We start from the raw sequence: 17916 nt of genomic DNA on the forward strand, positions 1-17916 counted from the left end.
CTCTAAGACATCTTTTGTCGTTTAGACTGTATCAGTTGTCTTGATTCACTGGGACAGTTGAAAGGAGTGAGCTCGAGGGATGCAGTGGGGCAGCGGCACATTTTGTAACTCGAGTAAGCTGAAATAAAGAAGAGGAATCTTTAGGTATCTACTAACTGTCGTCTCTGGAAACTCTTGAGTAGGAAAAAGCGTATGGGTCTTGGTTGAATATCGTGGAACAACAAGTACCGGAGTAATGAACTGACAGGAAGGTAGGCATTTCTGTGCAGTGAGCCTCAGTTAGACTGGCCGTGTTGAACGGGCCTTCGCCGGATGTAGTGTCAGCTTGTTACTAAAGATCTTCTTCAGATTCAGTTAGGTACATGTCTAAACCTCTAGAAGTCCCAAGAGGAGGAGGACAAAGAGATACAGGTACGGTTGATGCAGGATGACGAGAAAGTCGGCTGTCATCGCGCTGGCTCGGTGCGTGTTGCCAGAACTCGCGAAGACCCGTCCATGCAACGCATGAAAGAAACGAACACGATTGATTAGATCCACACTCGGAAGCAAGCGCTTTTTCCCCGAAGAATGACGCCTAACCAAGCAGAAATGCATGGAAAGCTTAACTTCTCCTAGGAGAAGTTACTACTACTGTTTTCACGGATATCATGGGCTCATGCTCCGGACTACGTTTGTTCCTGCACTAGACGGAAAGGGCACACGACGGGATTGACAGCGTATAGAATTCATGCATGGACACCTTACGGTAGGCAAGGTACACTGCTTCTGTTCAGGCGTTTGAGTTGCTTCTTGTCGTATTGCGAACAAGACACTTTACTGAAATGAGCCACAGGAAAGACTTCATCAGCTGTATCAAGTACTTTGCGAGAGAAGATAGAGGCAAACAGCGGTGTCAGCATAGCATTGGATGGAAATGCTTTTGCTTAGCTCGTGAAAGAAGTCCACAGGGAGAACGCCAAATGCTTACATCAGTACTTCCAGCGAATTTCCCGGCCACCTCCAATGAGTGCATTTTTCAGACCGCGCGGATTCGCCCACTCGCTGTCCAAGTAAGAATCATCATCATCTTCTTCCAGCTCCTGGAGATCACCGTCAGATAGCACTCCAATAAAAGATATACCTGATCTCCCGGTACCATATCCGGAAGAAGTACTATAAAGTGCAAGTGGCAAGCAGTATTTGCGTTGTGCTTTCTGCTGTAGTGTCGAATGACTGGGCGGGGTGCTTGTGCTGTGAAGCGATGCCGCCTGGTTCGACCTGGAGATGGAGCAACGTGTCTTGCGTGAGAGCAAAGAACAGTTCATGTAAATCTCTTTCGATTTGGTTGGGTGGGTACGGGACTGTGTAAATTTTGTCGCTGGCAGCAGAACACAATGGCTGAGACCGACCGTGAGCTCGTCTTGTGAGGTCGCCGGGGACAGGGATTTCGGTGATATCCCCGTCAGCTGGAGAAGTTGTTCAGTGGTACGATACTCACTTGGGCTTCTCTTCGTTTCTTGTGGCAGTACGCCAGCATAGCCTTGTGAGTTTCGGCGTCCACCCGGGGTTCGCGTATCGGGGGCCCTGAGAAATAGGCCACACTTCCATCCCCATAAATGTTGCTGCGGGGAAGAGAGCAATAGGCGCTTGACCGTTCTGACAGTTCTTCTGGGCATTTGGACTCCTGATACCCACAATGAAGGGAGATCCCAGCGTTACCCTTACCGGCGCTTTTGGGCTGGAGCCTTGCGATGATCTTCGTTTTTTCGTTCTTCCCCACGTAAAAAGAAAGCTGTTTATCGTTCTGAAGTTCCTTGCCTGCCCACCATAATGATGTCTTTTCTCGATCAAACCCCTGGCGTGTGTAAACGCCAGCGCAACAAGGTGAAGACGTCATGAGGTCATGACCATCGATGCAGTGTACGGGGTCGCAACCGCGATTACTGCTTCCCTGGGTTATGGCATTCCGGTACCTTTGTGAGCTGAACGGATGGATGAAGTCGTTTGCTGAGAGCCGTACAACACTTCGATAATGCCCTGTGCAACAAACTGTTTGGCCGTGGCAACGGATTACCTGGCTGACTTCTGTAGTACACGACTACCAGCGATCTAACACCGGGCACATGGTAAGTGCCAGTTACTGAAAGGCGATTACCTCGAAGCTAACGGAGCCTTCTTGCTGGTTCTCCTCTTCTTCGAGAATTATGCGGGCGGGGTCCCACGTTGGCAAGTCGTTGTATGCGGGGTAAGCGATCATGACAGCTCCCCGTAGATTCTCGAACGCTGCCTTAACTCCCCGTAGCGTCAGGGGCTGCTTCAGGACCACCTGTTGAGGATCAAGGAAGTGAAAGAAAACACTCATCGCTAGGGCAGAAGTCGCTACCAACTGGATAGTGAAAAACGAAGCATTCCAACAGGAGATGGACATGCGAACAAGACAGACACGCATCAGAGTAAGACCGATACAGATGAGATGGTACACTGGGGTTGCTTTCAGCCGGTTCTCTGCGTCTAGTAAAGTCGAGCACGAAGGCACTGATTCGAAATAAGCTGCAAGTTATGAGCCTTGGCAGAGATTATTGCATCAGGAGTAAGCCAAGTTAAGACCCAGCAATATATCACTGACTGCTCTCTGGAGGGTCCTTTCGGTCAGTCGGGGGAAAGCAGCCTACCTTGTTGTAAGAAACCGCCTCAGCGGACTTGTCGGCAGTCTGTTCGAGCAAGTCAGCAGTCTCGAGTGGTGGGGGCACGCCAGTGCGGTAGCCGGTCGGATCAGGATTGGTGGGCTGTCCGTAGGCGTAAATATCTAGATCCGACAACTTGGCCACCTGCACCGGGGAACCAGAGCACAACGCATTCCGGCTTCTTAGGAAGGCGTGCTGTGAACTGCAGTTCTAGTCGGCTTCGGTAATCAGCCACGATGTTCGCTATCTCATTGGTAGACATGCATCCGATTCATTTTTGAAGGCCTCCAAGAAGAGAACCCCGGATCGAGTGATACGGGCTTGTGCGGCCAAGACGTTGACCCATGATGCCCAGCCCACCGGCAGGGGGTGCCTTGGAGCATCTTTTCGACAAGCAAGAGAGCGTGTCCGTGACAAGCTCTCCCTCGTGGCCAGTAGGAGCGGAATCAAAGGGTACGCTACGCGCGTGTGAGCCTGACCTCTTCTGTGAGGCCCCGGGTCTCTTCAGGCCTCAGCGGCCCATGAGTGGCCAAGCCTCTGCATGCGTCGGAGAGTTGAATTGTCTTGAGCCGAAGATTGTGAAGGTCGATAAGTTCCTCTCGAAGCTCGCCGATGTTTACTGTCGTCTGAGCCTCGAAGAGGAATTGATTCTTTTCGTCTGCTGATTTAACGTGGATCAGCACCATTGCGGTTCTAGGACAAAGACAGTTAGTTCTTTAGAAGCCGTGAAGGCGACTCGGTTTTCCGTACTTTCCAGTGCCGCAGAAACAAGGAAAGAAGTCCGGAGAGCCGACGACGTTTTTCTACCGGATTCACCGCCGGCCTTCGTGCCCGGTCCAGCACAGTCTGACGTTTGCGCGCGCGTCGGCGCATCTGCATGCGAGTAGCGTCCTGGTTACAAGTGCGGAGGCCTTACTGCGCCACCCAAAGCGGTAGATGCTACCGAGATATCTCGCGACTTGCCTTCACCCTACATGGCAACAACCCGGGAGGGACAGGCTCTCCGGGAGACTATACTGATGCATATGACCGGAGTTGAAGACATCCCGTACAACGCGCTTGGGAAAACTCCGCTCTGGATGCGAGTGCCCCCTAATTTGTCTAGATAGGGCCGGGAGAAGTCGGCCACAGGTAGCAGCGGCGGGCCGGTTTACTGGAGCGATAGTCTCGATCTATGGATACGCCGCCCAGGGTGAAAAACTGAGAGCCTCTACAGGGACAAATCGACTGTTAGCTCGTTCCCTGACCCAAACTACAGAAGACGCTTTGGTTCCGCGCCAGCACGGTGGCCAGGCTGTGTTGCAATTTCGGGGGGCGTACTTTTGCATTGACAGGAAAGCATTGGCAATTCGGTTCGCTGATATCTGACTGGATCATATGCCTTACTCATTCAACACTGCAGTTTCCTGCGGAGCAGACAAAAGCCCTCCGGCCTTGCCGCACCCGGTCATCATCAATTCATGTCACGGCAGTACTTCCTATTCGATAGAAATGCGATACACAAGTCATATTTGCATGGTCCAACGTTGTCGCAACACAAGCTATCTCACTTCAAGACGATTTCGATAGATCACCTTCGCCGTGAGTGAAGCTCCTGGCCGGGCCGGGTTCTATTCGGTCAATCCTTACGACTACGAGAGGGTCGACCCCGGACACGAGAAGACGTAGTGCTTTGGACTAAAGGACCTGAACCAGATCGTAAGCTGGTGTTCTTCCCAGGAGGTTCTTGCACGTCTTCAGAAAGAATTTTAGAGTGGCAGCAGAGTTGATCTCGAAGAGCGCAAAAGCGTACCTGAGTGCAGAGACCACACAACACAACGTCCAAATATTCGACTGAAAATCTACTTGACGCTGGCAGAGACGCAGCACGTGCCGTTTTTGGAGAGTGCTTTCACTCTTACCTTTGTCTCTGGTCGTCGCACGCAGCGGATGGTTTGTCCTTGATGGCGCTGTGGCATCTCCACTCGCTTCCATTGTAGCACGGAAAGATGGGTAGGATGTAATCTTGGAATTGTAAACCTGTCGAGTCACAGCGTATGACAAGGTGACGATGTTCGCTAAGATCTTCCTTTGCGATGGTACTTCGTTTGCAAGCCAGCGCAACAACAAACACGTGATTACGGAGTGCACGCACAGGTAGACCAGCAGAGAATGTCTAACTTGTGCTGAGTATATCAGTACAATCTGGACAGAAAGGATAGAATGAAATGAATACCGCCAAAAACAATCCCCGGGAAGCAAAGTCTTGGCCGACGGTAGTAGCAGCGTCACTCTGGGGACCTTACTTCTTTCACCGTAGTTCAGGAACACATCCTTGTCTGCACGACTTCCATCGGCGTTCACACAAGATGCCGGATCCTGGTTCGCTACGAGGTACCTCGTCTTGCCTCTAACGAACCACATCCAGTTGTTTGTTGGTGGGGACTTCTCCACCTGAAGAGACAAAAGAAAGGACATACGAGAGCGAAGTAAATTCCTACGCACCTACATCCTCTCAGCCGTCCGCTCTACTCTTTTCCTCGACATATCGTCTCAGCCCCGCACTTTCTCTCACAAGACCCTGGCAACATTTAGCGAAAAGCTTACCGCTGACCAGCAGGCACCCGGACCGAATTCCCAGTCAATAAGAAGGCCATCAAGAACCATCCTGTGTTCTCCCAGCAGGTAGTGCAGAAGCCTGTCGTCTGGCTTCCCGGTGTACAGCGCGTGCACCTTGAGCTTCGGAACTTGTTTCTTTAGGAGCCGGATTGCTTCGTACCATTCCTGTAATTTCAGGTCGGACGAAGGAAACAGAGTATGAGAGCTTATCGCGCCACTTGGAACAGATCTAGCATCGCTAAAGCAACGTGAGATCACCCAATCCACTTGCAGACAAACGATGACACACCACCTCCGTTGCTGTCCTGCTAGGCTGGCACTCGTTCGGCTTCGGCTGGTAGGTGAGTTAACGACTGTCGTGTACACCCATCGGTACGTGGTCTCAAACGATTGCTCACCTTGTTTCGCTTCTCGCTAGGGTCTCTCCAAAGACCTCCTGAGTAGGCTTCGTTCGTTGTCGGCGACACGGTCGACTGCGTAATCGGAATATACACGACATCACCGTATTCGTACGCCTTGCTACACTTCTCGGGTATCTCAGCAGCCGATGACGGGTAACACATGGAGGCAACGCCACTTCTCGGCTCAATCATGTCGACGAACTTCTCCATATTCTCCGTTGTGTAGTCAACGTTAGTGCTGAGCTCTTGGGAGAATAAAGTTGCCTTATGAAGCCCATCGGTCCCCCCATTGGCGGCGTCGTTCAAAACTTGCGTAAACACCATGCGAGTGTTCAGCCTCTCGGTGGTCGGTTGAAATGTTGAAATCAAAACGGGTTCCGGATCCCGTTTCAATGATGCAAGGAATTCCGGTGTATAGTTTTGACTACCGAAGAAGTCACCTGAAGCATACGACGACTGGCTCGCCTGGGCACATTCGTGACCCAGCACGAGAACACCCAAGCATGCAGTGTGCAACTTCATCGTGAGCCAGTGGCCAGTCAAAGAGCGAAACAAAGAACGTCAGACGGGAAAAGCTAGCTGCAGCCGGGGAATACAGTCCCTTGTGTGAGTTTCTAGTCCCTTGCAAAACAGAAGCACGGAACCCCCTTGGACATTACAAGGTGCCCAAAGTTTTGCACTGATAGCTTGCGGTGGCGAATAAGAACGAAACATAAAGTCGGGAGATAAAAATAATAAGGAGTCGTGGTCGGACCACCTGCCCGCCGCAGTGGGTGTGCGTGCTCGTGCGCTCGTTACTGCCGCTCGCAGACGCAGCAAGAGGCTACAATCTGGGCTCTTCGAGATAGGAGTGATCGCTAACACATACCATGATCAACGCAGAAGCAGCGGAGCACTCACCAGTCCCTTTTGTGGACTGAAGCTTGGGGGGGGGGCTGATGACTCTCCTTACCAGGCAGCTCGGTTACTTGGTGAGTGTACGTACGACATTTTGAACGTCTAAGACTTCGGATCCGAATGACCTGCTTTGTAAGCGATGACAAGGGAATTCTCGACACCAGGCGAGAAGCTTTAAGGCTACGGAAAGAAACCACAACCCTCCGGTCCCTGCGTTGCCCTTTCTTTCCCCAATAGTCGTGCGGAGATACTCGGTGGCGGTCTAGCTTGAAAAGCGAAACGCCAACCCAGAGCTAGTATGCAACCGAGCTAGGGTCAGAATCAGTGTCTAGTAGCTGTAGGTTGGCGTCTCGCTTTGGGAGCTAGACCGCCATCCCGAGTATCTCCGCCACGGAGCGGCACGACTACTGGAAATAGAGCTATAGAGCTACGCCCGGGCCCGCACGGTGGTGGTCTCTCGCGGTAACCTTGAAGCTTCTCGCCTGATGTTGAGAATTCTCTTGGCAAGGCTTACAAAGCGGATCTTTCGGATCCGAAGTCTTCGGGATTCAAGCCGTCGCACGTACACCTGCCCGTGCCGGTCTGGTGGTGAGACTTCATGCCAGGGCGCACTGCAGGTTCTTGAGTTTCCTCAGCCAAGGAGATGGAAGTAGCCTATGAGGACACCTGGCTATCTTCAAGCTCTCACCTCCAGCCGGGCACCCCTGCGACTGCCCCACACGCGTTTTTAATGCGTTTAAAAAACAAGAGGGATCCGCAACTTGTAGCAGAACTAAGTACCTAGAGAACTCAAAGTCGTTCACGTACACCAGAGGCCTTCGGTCGTCGCCTGTTGCAGTCCGTGTCTTCGAGAAATTCACTTTTCCTTTGCGACTGAGATGCATTTTTTCTTTCGTATCGACAGCAGTGTGTCCCCGTAGAAAACGAAGCTACCGAAGGGTTACCAACTGTCACTCCTTGTCAGCGACAGCCAGTCCGGATGCATTTCCGCTGTCTTGTACAGCGCGATCCAGCCCCCCGGCTTGACCGAAGAGCACATCACACGCATTCTCCCGATCCTGCATGTTCTTCGCAATGAAATAAGACGTTGCAACGAAGGGCATAGTTGACATAACAGAAAGGCCCTGATGAATGAATAACGGTGGATACGAATTGTCCTTTAAGACTTCGTAGCACGTCCGGGGCTATCTTGGGTTTCAACAGGAGAGACACAAAAAAACAACTGTCGCCTGTTTCCTGGTACAAAAGACCCCTTTGCCGCTCGACAAACGTTTGAAGGCACTCCGGCTTCGGTTTGCCTTAGCGTGAGATCCCACATTCCGTTCCTTAATCGTCTTTCGGACGCTGTCTAGGTTGTCAAGCATCCTGTGCGCGTTGTTTGTTCCCCGCAATCTAGACATCCGACTATCTTTCAGAACACTCGTTTCTTTGACTGTTGATCAAGCTTGATCGACGTAAGATTTTACTTTGCTAGAGGAGAGTATTGTTATCAATTATGCGTGAAGCTGTCAGCACTCTGACCATCCAGACACTAAAGATCCGGTATTGTAGAGTTCTCTCCAAAGAAGACTTGACTGACGTGAGCCGTAGTTTGTGACCTTAAGCCGAAAATGTGCGGGCAAGCCAAGAGACGCATTGCTGATGGCAACCATAATAAGCTCCTGTTCAGCATGCGGGGAGGAGGCATTTCGGCTACTCTGTTTACATAGTAGCCCGTCGTAAAGAGTAGGGGCAGTACAACAGGCCTTCCATCACCATTGTCGCTCGCTCGCTCGCTGTCAGTCGTTTCTTTGTTTCTTCTCATCCGAGTGCGGTCTCTACTCCTGTCCTCCTTCCATCTGCTACCTTTTCTACAGAAACACAGGCGAAAGGCTAGCATGACGCCCACCCCATCATCTACCCGTCGTCTTCTTGTCTTAAGGCGCCTGCCCTGTATTGATTAGCGCGTAGTTGACTTGTCAGTCAAACACACGACCAACAACTCCTGCTACTGCCCAGTGAACTTGGAGGAGAAAAACTTCGACAACAAGACTGGACTACGGCAGCCGACAAACAAGAAGTTACCAGAACGAGTTGTTCTGTTCTTTTGTAAGCTTCTCATTCATTCTACGGAAATCTGTAGAAAGAAATTCATGGGAAAAAACCAATGAATTACATAAAACATAAACAATCGACTCTCTTTTTTCTTCTCCACACTTGTTATGAGCAAGTGAGTTCACAGAAGGGGCCAAAGAACCTTCTTCAGATTCTCTCCCTCCTATTCCAGGAGTTGCCCCTCCGTGTTAAGAGAAGGAGAAAACAAGCTAGGCATGATATCACGCCAGGGTTGAATATAGCCAGAATCTAAGCTATCTTCTTCACTCTTCTCAGAGGCCAGATCCTTCGGTTTCTGTCGTTGGCTAGATAGCTCAATCACCAACCACGGCTTGGCAAACATCGTCGATTCTCTGAATGCTTGAACCTCTTCAGCAGTCACTTGTCTGCATGCAAAACCATTCACAACACACACCCACCGCTCAAAGATGAACGAAGTAACGAGCAATTCTTCTTTACACCGAGCTTTACTTCGTCAAATTTTTCATGGCAATTCATCTAAGATACACAACGGTCACGCGGTAGTCGATCACCAGGGTGACCCACCACACATACAACACTAAGCATAATACTCACTTCACTTCATCGCCAGTTATATCACTCAATCTGACAAACTGCCTTGCGACCAAGGACCTCTTTCTTATTTATTCTCCACCAAAAAGGAGTCAGGAGTTCCAGGCTCCTCCTTTCTTTGTAGCTGGTCAACTAGCAATCTTTCCTCCTTTTTCTAATCTGGAGTTCTTATACAGAGAGGGGGATGCAAAGAATGGAAAGAAGCTAGGGGAAAACGAAGAAGAAAAAAGGGAGAGTGGAATAGGGATACTAGAGAAGGAGGAAGACGAGAGGTTTAACAGATGAAAGGGACAAGAAGAGGTTTTCCTATCAGGCTAATATGAGAGGTCGGAGTTATGATAGGGCCGGCCCAGAAAATGAGAAGAACCAGTCAATCAATCAATCAGTCACGAAGGATACGATTTCTCCTACTATTGTATGCCCGAGCTTCGAAAGCCACCCTACATCCACATAGATAGATGGGAGATACATGTGATGTCTTTCCTGTTAGTAAACAGAGGAAAGTTCATCCAGTCTCTCTATCATGCTACTTGATATATCTTAACACGCTAAGCATCTTGAGCTCGACCTCCTTAGGGTCTTCCATTCCTATACATACCGAAACGGAGCTAAGCCATACAAGAACGGAACAGTCTTCAGAGGGATACATTGGTATAGAGATAGATACATCGATATCAACATATAGGTGTGTGTGTATACGATGCTCACGAAGAGCTTTGGAACTGCTCCTCCTGCTATCTACAGGCGCATACAGAGCCCTCGAAGGTGTGAGAGCGCCCACGATGACATATACGAAGAGGATGTATATACACATGACTATCCATCTATAATACACTTCTATCTACAAAGCAAAGGGCCTGATAGATATCCATGTGTTCTGAATCATAGAAGGATTTGTGTGTATATGTCTGCGATAGGAGAACTACGTAGAGTAGTTAGAACGTCTTCTCTCCTCTTTTTCTGAGTTTCATTTCCCTAGAAAAGTCCGAAGAAATCATTCATTCCTAAAGAAAACATTCTTTTCATCCCTCTCTCACATTTCTTCGACTCTCCCTTCTATTGTATTGCTATTAGACAGACTATCTTTCCTTCTCCATCTGTCTCCATGAACGAACCATAGGCCTGTGCATAGACCTCCACGACTGCATGCATGCAATCGTATAGGACCTTACTGGAGTTCAGCGACCATCCGCTCGTTGATATCAAAGGTCTGATCGGCCAGCACAATCTGTCTGAGGTTTTTAAGGAACTCTTCGAAGATATTCTTTGGCTGTTGCTTCCATATATCGATAGCTGCTTGCTGATACTTGGAGAATTCGTCGGAAGTTAAAGTCTTTGATCTTTCTTCTCGTAGAAATTGAAGAGATCTTTCCGTCACTCCAGAAGGATTGAAGGTAGTTGTAACTCGTAGAACATAGTAGTAGATCTTCTCTAATCGATATATCGACATCGCGGTCAAATAGCCGAGCTGTTGCCGTGTACGTAGCTCGTTGAAGTATCTCTGGCTCATCCACTGATACACTAGATACAAGAGCGCTTTCTCATGAACCTTCTCCAGAGGTCCCACCTGTATTTAGAGACCAGGAAGAGAGACAAAGAAAGAAAAGAGATCGATGTATTGATAGGAGGAAGAGGATAGAAGAACAAGACAGGACAACGGATACTCAGGATGGAAAGGTTTAGACGAGAGAAAGAGATGATAGGAGAGATAGACAGATAGATAGATCAACACAGAGGGGGAAATAAAGCGACTGAAGAAGAGCAGCTTGACGATAGATCTCTTTTATATCGAAAGGTGTTGTTTCTATAGAAGAGACTTGCTCGCGACTTCCTAGGGGAGATGAGGTACTCTGACTACTCAAAGTCATCCTTTACAAAGGAAGGATAAAGAAGAAGAAGAGGAGGAGGAATAGCAAGAGAAGAACAAGGAAGGAGAGAAGTAGGATAGAGATGTGAATAGACGATGTACATCTTGATATCTCGTCATCTCATTCTCTCTGCTTTCTTTCGTATCACATGCCATCCCAAGACAAGAAGATTATACCTCTTCTACACTTAGGAAAGACCCAGGCTTCTTCTCTCTTCTCTCCTGTAAGAAAGAACCCCCCTGTCGATCCTGCTTTTACTGATGCTACTACTAGCACTACTACTACTGGATGCAAAGAACTCACTCAAGTCTTCCTTCACAACTCAAAGCTAGATAAATCGATTGAAAATAGACATACACAGATCCGGAGACTAAAGATAGATCCAGAGAGATCGATGCAAGATACATTGATACACACATTGAAGATGGATAGATAGATAGATAAGTCGATACACCTACATCGATAGACGAAATATACATAGATCTACTTTCTTTTTCAACTCCCATGTCTTACAGAGAGGGAGTGAATCACGACACATAGCTACCATCCTTCCCCCTCCCCCACATTCCACCTTCTTTCTCTTTCTGTCTCTCTCTTTCTTTCCTTCTTTCCTTCTCCTTGTTTACACCTACCTCAATAAGAAGATAACTTTGGCTTTTGCTATCACTAGGATTAGCATTGAAGAGCTTCGCTCTTATATGCGGATTGCGTAGAACATCTGGGGCTCTATGAGGCGTACATCCCGGACAGAATGTCTGCAAGGTAGAGGGCGGGAGTAGGAGATTCTCTCTCCTAGTCATCGTACGATTATCTAGACGTCGAGGGAGAGCGGAAGAATCTTCATGAGGAGGAGAAGATGGTAAAGAGAAAGATAAAGATAACGGTAAGGAGGCGGATGGTGGAAAAGATTGAAAGGGATGACGAGGCGAAGACGATGGAGATTCCTCCTGGGACCTTGAGAGAGGTCTACCTTTCATGAGGACCTTTCGTATAAGGCGAGCCCATCGACCTCTTATGATAGGATTGGCGGTTACTCTTCTCCAGTCAGAGAGGTTTCCTTGAGAGGAAGAAGGATGCACTTCAGAGAGATTCTGAAGAGCAAGATGGCCGTTGTTTATCTGAGAATTCTTAGAACTATCATGTAAAGATCGGATCGATTGAATTTGCGTCGACTGGACTTGACGGGAGATTCCTGCGGAGAATCGATTCATAGCTGTCACCTTCAATCGATCGGCATGTCCTGAGAATGCGGCATGTGTAGGAGTCAGCTCAAGATCTCCTGCGGTTAAGATTGAAGGAAAAGAAGAAAAAGAAGATTGAATTGAAGACGAGGAAGGAGGAATCTCCTGGGTCTTTGTTTTCGAAACAAGATTCATCGAATTCGAATGAGCTGTCAATACAGCCGGGGGAGATTGATAGTTAAGGAACAAACGTGCTTTCCCGTTGAAGAATTGACGGCGAAAGAGGTTTCCATGTGGAGAAACAAAGGAGGAAGAAGAAGAAGTTTCTCTTTCTCCCTTACCGCCTCTTAGACCACCTCTCTTATACATGATCATCATATGTCCTTTTCCCATTTGATCAGAGGCAACAGGAGGTTTTCTTTCATCGCTCTCGATCCTCTTTATCTGTTCATCTGGTCGAGACGAAACCTCTCTTTCTCTTCTTCTTCTTCTCCATTCATTATCTTGTTTTGCTTTCTTGTTAATCGTGATAGACTTTGAAGGTTCGCTAATCCCATTGTCATAGGGATTGAGAAGGAGGCGCCGCGCAAGCGAAGCAGGAGAAAGAGAGAAAGAAGGAGCCTGCCACGGAGAGTTCATGTTACCTGGCGTCTGTTGCGCTCGATTCTTCTTGTGCTTCTTCATTAGCACGGCTTCTTCATTCTCGTTCTCGCCTTCGCCTAAGACAGGCAACTGAGAAGGAGAGAGAGTGTCAGAGGATGCACTACCAATGGAGTAGAGATCAAACTTGTGTTGAGGGGATATCTCCAAGGCCTTCTTTGCTTCGTTTCTTTGGCCTCCATTGCTTGCTTGCTCGACAATAAGAGAAGAGGAAGAGAGAGGAGACGACGACGAAGAAGAAGAAGAACAAGGAGAAGAAGAAGAACAAGAGGTATGAAGAGAAGTCTTCTTATTATCCTCATCTACTGATGGAAGATCAGAGATTGATAGGACGTTGATACGATCTAAGGCCGAGACACTTAACACGGTCTCTATAGGAAGTTCGGTAATTACATCACTTATCAATTCCTCTGCAGATGTCCTTGAAATATTGCCCTAAAGAAAGACCAAAGAGAAAGAGAAAGAAAGATGAGATAAGAGAAGAGATAGGCGGATAGAGATGTGTATATACAGTTAAAGATGAAAGGGAGATGATGTAGAGGACTATTGTGAGGGAAGGAAATGAATAGACTCATCTAGTGTATCTCATACATCTAACTATACAAAGCAGTTCTCTTAGAGACCTATATATAGATAGATAGAGAGACAGAGAGACCCGTATCTATCTATATAGAGAGATAGAGATATTTACCTATCTATCCATCTGTAGGTTTGTATGTATGATCGTGGCTGCAATGATAGTCCCTGAGCTGCCTGTAAGGTTCGAACGGTTGAAATAAGCGAAAGGAAGGCAAAGAAGGAGAAAAGCAGCTCTCTATCTCTCTTTTTGTCGTGATGAGTGGAGAGACACGTTTTCTCGTGTGTTAACAAGTCATCTCGGCTGGGAAGTCTTTCTTTCTTCTTCTTCTTCCTGTTCAGGTTCTTCTTCTTCACTTCTCTCTCTTCTTTCATTTAAGAGGGTCAATACAAGATTCCTATCGACCTCCTCATAGATAGATAGATAGATACATACATAGATATATAGATATCTATACTTCAGATCTCTCTTTCTATAGTATAGGGGGAGAGAACCGACAGAAGAGTAAAGCTATGAGGGGACTTACACCGATTAGTCCTCTACGATCCGGACTGTATTAGTATTAGTATGTTATCTATCAACTATCTATACACTCATCCATAAGTATATACACCTCCATACATACTTCTATCTATAAATAGACAGATGGATGTTGGATAGATAGACAGAAGCAGATCGAAGAAGATGACACATATTTACATAGATAGATGAATGGATGAAGAAAGAAGAAAAGCACATGAGATGGTATATAGAAGTGACTTCTATCTATACACTGGCTAGCTTGCATGCAACTTCCTATGTATAGCACATGAACAAGATCCTACTCTATCTATCAATCTATCTCGCCGTACAAACGTACGTCATTCCAACCTACATACAACATGCACATCTATAGAGACAGGGAGATACATAGATATACATACATGAACATACATATAGATACACCTACACACACACGTTCCAGAGAGAGTACGACCACGCCACCTGTATGGACATACCAGCATATCAAAGAGGGAGGTTGCCCTACCTATCTATCTATCTATACATATACACATATATAGATATTTATAGACGTGTATATACGTATGTACACGCACAGCCAGTATAACCTCCTGATGACGCAACATAACACAAGGTGACCATCCGTTCTCTGTTTGAATCTCTTCTTCTTTTGCTTTCTTCTTCTTTGCTTTCCTCTTTATCGTTCTTTTCCACTATCTTTCTCTTTCCCTTGTTTACATTGTTCTTTACCTGTATCAATCCTTCTATGTAGATTTTCTTCCACATCTTTGTAGCCCATTCTCGCACTTCACGTAGAAGGCGCTTTAGTCCACTGCCGTCTCCTTCGTGGATGAAATCTTTCTCAAGCTTGAGAAGACCTTCGTACAGTTTCTGCGCAGGAATGTACGGATGTAAGAGAACCTCCAGAGTCCGACTTGAGGCTTGCTGTGACGGAGCTTTACTAAACGTCGCAACGCGTAGGCCCGTTCTTAAGCTATCTAGGGCTACTTGGAGAAAGCACTCTTCAAGTAAAGGATGATCTGCTTCTCCAAGAGTAGAAGAAGAGGAAGAGGGGGAGAGGGAGAAAAGAGGGTTATTCTTTATAGCATCTTCATCCTTGTCATTCTTCACGGGTGTCTTCTGTGTCTCTTGTTCCTGAGACGATTGCTCGTCGTCATCTTGTCTTGCGGGTGCTATCGAAGAAAGAAAAGGGGGCGAGAAGATCGAAGAAGAAGTCTTCATGGAGGAGCCTAGACCTATACCATGGAGTTTGGCTCTTTGGTAATAGATATCTATATCGGCTGTATGTCGCTCTACTTTGTTAGTATGTGATCGATCTATCCTTGTATTTCCTATCTCGACGTCTGTATTAGGAAGCTTGATGCTTGACGATTCGATATGGGTAGTATCTGTAATAGTGACAAGGCCTTTCTTTGGCTGCACATGTGTATGTACACTCGAAAGAGGTCCAGAGACACTTCCCATACCAAACCCAAGAAATCCAGACTGAGAAGGAGGAGGAGGAGGATGATGGGAGTGCCCTGGCAAAGAAGAAGAAGGAGAATCCCTATCCGAGAGAGACAAGGAAGAAATTTTCTTCTTCTTCTTCACATCGGATGGTGGCTCTTCCCTCTCGCCTTCTTGTGTCTCTTTTGATATAGATCGAGCTACGGAGCGGAGAGTATAGCCAAGTTTATCTGTAAAGCCTGCAACTTGTAAAGCTATGGCCTTCGTACGGACCACTGAGGGCTGTCCAGGATGGCCTAGAGTCACGCCGTGCTTCAGAGAGATCGAAATCCCCCCTGTATGAGCAGCGAAATACCTCTACGAAACAAGAGAAGAAGAAAAGACAGAACAACATAAAGAAAAAGAAGAATAGGAGAGATACGCATGCAGACTAAAAAGAAAAAGCGAAGGGCAAGAACTAGTCAGTGAGAAGGCAACGAAGTGGGAAAGTCTGAGGGTGGAAAGAGGAAAGAAAGAAAGGAATGTAAATGGCGAAGTGAAGAGAGAAAGATGAAAAAGAGGAAGAGGAAGACGACGACTGCATTAACAGATCCCAACGGAATATACAGGCAAACCAGGCATTTCTTCACATATAGATCTACAGAGATATATACACATGCAGACACATATAGATATATGCGAGCATATTGTATGTATCAAGAGGTACGACTGTTCGAGATCTATCTCTATCAGTGTGATGGTTGACGATGGACGACATTCTCATATTTTAACCGAGAGAGAGAGACAGAGAGATCGGAGATTCTCCTTCCTCTCTATGTCTCTAGACTTTTGTTTGGCTAACTGGAATCGAGACATCTCTCTACTATCTTCACCTTTTTCTCACAGCCATCTACCCTAGATCCACACATCTCTCCTGTCATTCTTCTTCTTCTTCTTCTCTTCGAGCTCTCATTTTATCTAACTAACTCTCTCTTCTCCAGTCCTCTCTGCCTCTACCAGTCACACTTGTCTTCTTCTATTGTGGCTCTCCCATTCTCTCGTATAGATCCACCGATCTATCCTTCATCCATATACCTGTCTATCTCGCTTGCTCTATCCATCTATCTACCTTCTATCTATCTATCTATCTATCCACGGATTTACCTACGTCTATCTTTCCTTTTGTCCGTTTTTCTTCCTTTCCTTTTTTGCGTGTATCTCTCTGTCCCCTGACGGGGTTTCTTACCTCTCTCAGGGAGAGGTTGATGGCTGTGACATAGAGGGACATGAGGAGCTGCTCTCGTACTGGATCTCGGAGCTTTTCGACATAATACATATGAAGAAGAACAAGGCCTTTAGGTGTGTGAAAGGTATCATCTTGCTTGTGAAATATATTGCACTTTCCTTCTTTCTCTTTCGCATGCGATTGATCTCCTTCATTCCCATTGCTTCTCCTGCATATATGCTTAGCAGGAAACTCAAGGATTCGTGGATACTTATCCATCACCTTCTGCTTCTTCTTCTTTTCTTCTTCTCTCTTCATTCTTCTTTCATCTTCTCTTTCCGCCTTGTTTGAAAAGAAGAGATCATTCTTGTCCTTATTGCCATCCCCCACATCATTATCTTTTTCTCCTCTTTCTTGAAGAGACCTTTCTTGACTCTGTTCCTTCTCTTGAGAATCGAGAAGTACGAGGGCTTCGTTAGGTAAGAAAGGATTGGGCTGGGGAAGATCCATGCCTTCGCTTAACATAAGCCTGAGCGATAATTTCCGTCCTAGCTTTGAGATGACTCGCCAGTGATGTAGGATAGATAGAGGAATCTCTTCAACGGAGTGCTTGATCTTATACCAGTGCTCTTCTCGATTCGCTTGGGATTGTGCCCCCAACTTCTTATCAAAGACGAAAAGACGTAAGTTGTCAGGTGTAAGATAGAGATGAAGATATCTCTCGATCGCTTCCGGAGCAAAGTCATAGACCAGATGACTCCCTGCTAAGACTTCCTCAGGTGTATAGTAGTAAAGGCCTATAAAGAGAAAAAGAAAGAAAGAAAGAAAGACGAGAGAGACACGATAAGAGCCATAGAAAGGAGAAGAGACAGACTGACTGGCTCGTTACAGGTGAATAAAAAGATATAGGCATAGGAAGAAGATCAAAGATGGACGGACAGACAGATAAATAGATCAACATAGATTGATAGATTAACGATAGATGATAGATAGATAGATAAAACAAGGAAAGGCAGACTGGAGATAGACACTAGCTGTCCGAGTGTATCCCCCGGCTTCAGGCTTACGGATAGATCAATAGATAGATAGATTAAAGATAGATAGATAGATTAAAGATAGATAGATAGATAGATAGATAGATAGATAGATAGATAGATTAAAGATAGATAGATAGATTAAAGATAGATAGATTAAAGATAGATAGATTAAAGATAGATAGATAGATTAAAGAT

At 46.8% G+C, this 17916-nt stretch overlaps 3 protein-coding genes across 3 annotated transcripts; all 3 read right to left on the reverse strand.

The window, feature by feature from the left end:
* Positions 1-327: 327 nt before the first annotated feature.
* CSUI_004019 (protein c21orf59) lies at positions 328-3408 on the reverse strand. The gene is made up of 6 exons (XM_068064214.1): positions 3143-3408; positions 2652-2807; positions 2135-2305; positions 1705-1834; positions 1478-1563; positions 328-1079 (listed from the first exon to the last, which is right to left on the reverse strand). The coding sequence occupies exons 1-6, from the start codon at positions 3347-3349 to the stop codon at positions 969-971; spliced, it is 861 nt and encodes a 286-aa protein (XP_067923811.1). The 5' UTR covers positions 3350-3408; the 3' UTR covers positions 328-968.
* Positions 3409-4340: 932 nt separating this feature from the next.
* CSUI_004020 (uncharacterized protein) lies at positions 4341-6086 on the reverse strand (the record flags this gene model as incomplete). Its single annotated transcript, XM_068064215.1, has 5 exons — positions 5660-6086; positions 5250-5426; positions 4949-5096; positions 4565-4682; positions 4341-4455 (listed from the first exon to the last, which is right to left on the reverse strand). The coding sequence occupies exons 1-5, from the start codon at positions 5984-5986 to the stop codon at positions 4341-4343; spliced, it is 885 nt and encodes a 294-aa protein (XP_067923812.1). The 5' UTR covers positions 5987-6086.
* A 2457-nt stretch (positions 6087-8543) lies between these two features.
* CSUI_004021 (rhoptry metalloprotease toxolysin tln1) lies at positions 8544-17479 on the reverse strand. Its single transcript, XM_068064216.1, has 5 exons — positions 16706-17479; positions 14764-15837; positions 11727-13370; positions 10399-10793; positions 8544-9039 (listed from the first exon to the last, which is right to left on the reverse strand). Exons 1-5 carry the CDS (start codon positions 17207-17209, stop codon positions 8817-8819), a joined length of 3840 nt encoding a protein of 1279 aa, XP_067923813.1. The 5' UTR covers positions 17210-17479; the 3' UTR covers positions 8544-8816.
* Positions 17480-17916: the final 437 nt, after the last annotated feature.

Source organism: Cystoisospora suis (genome assembly GCF_002600585.1).
Source record: "Cystoisospora suis strain Wien I chromosome Unknown contig_1802, whole genome shotgun sequence".
Lineage (NCBI taxonomy): Eukaryota > Apicomplexa > Conoidasida > Eucoccidiorida > Sarcocystidae > Cystoisospora > Cystoisospora suis.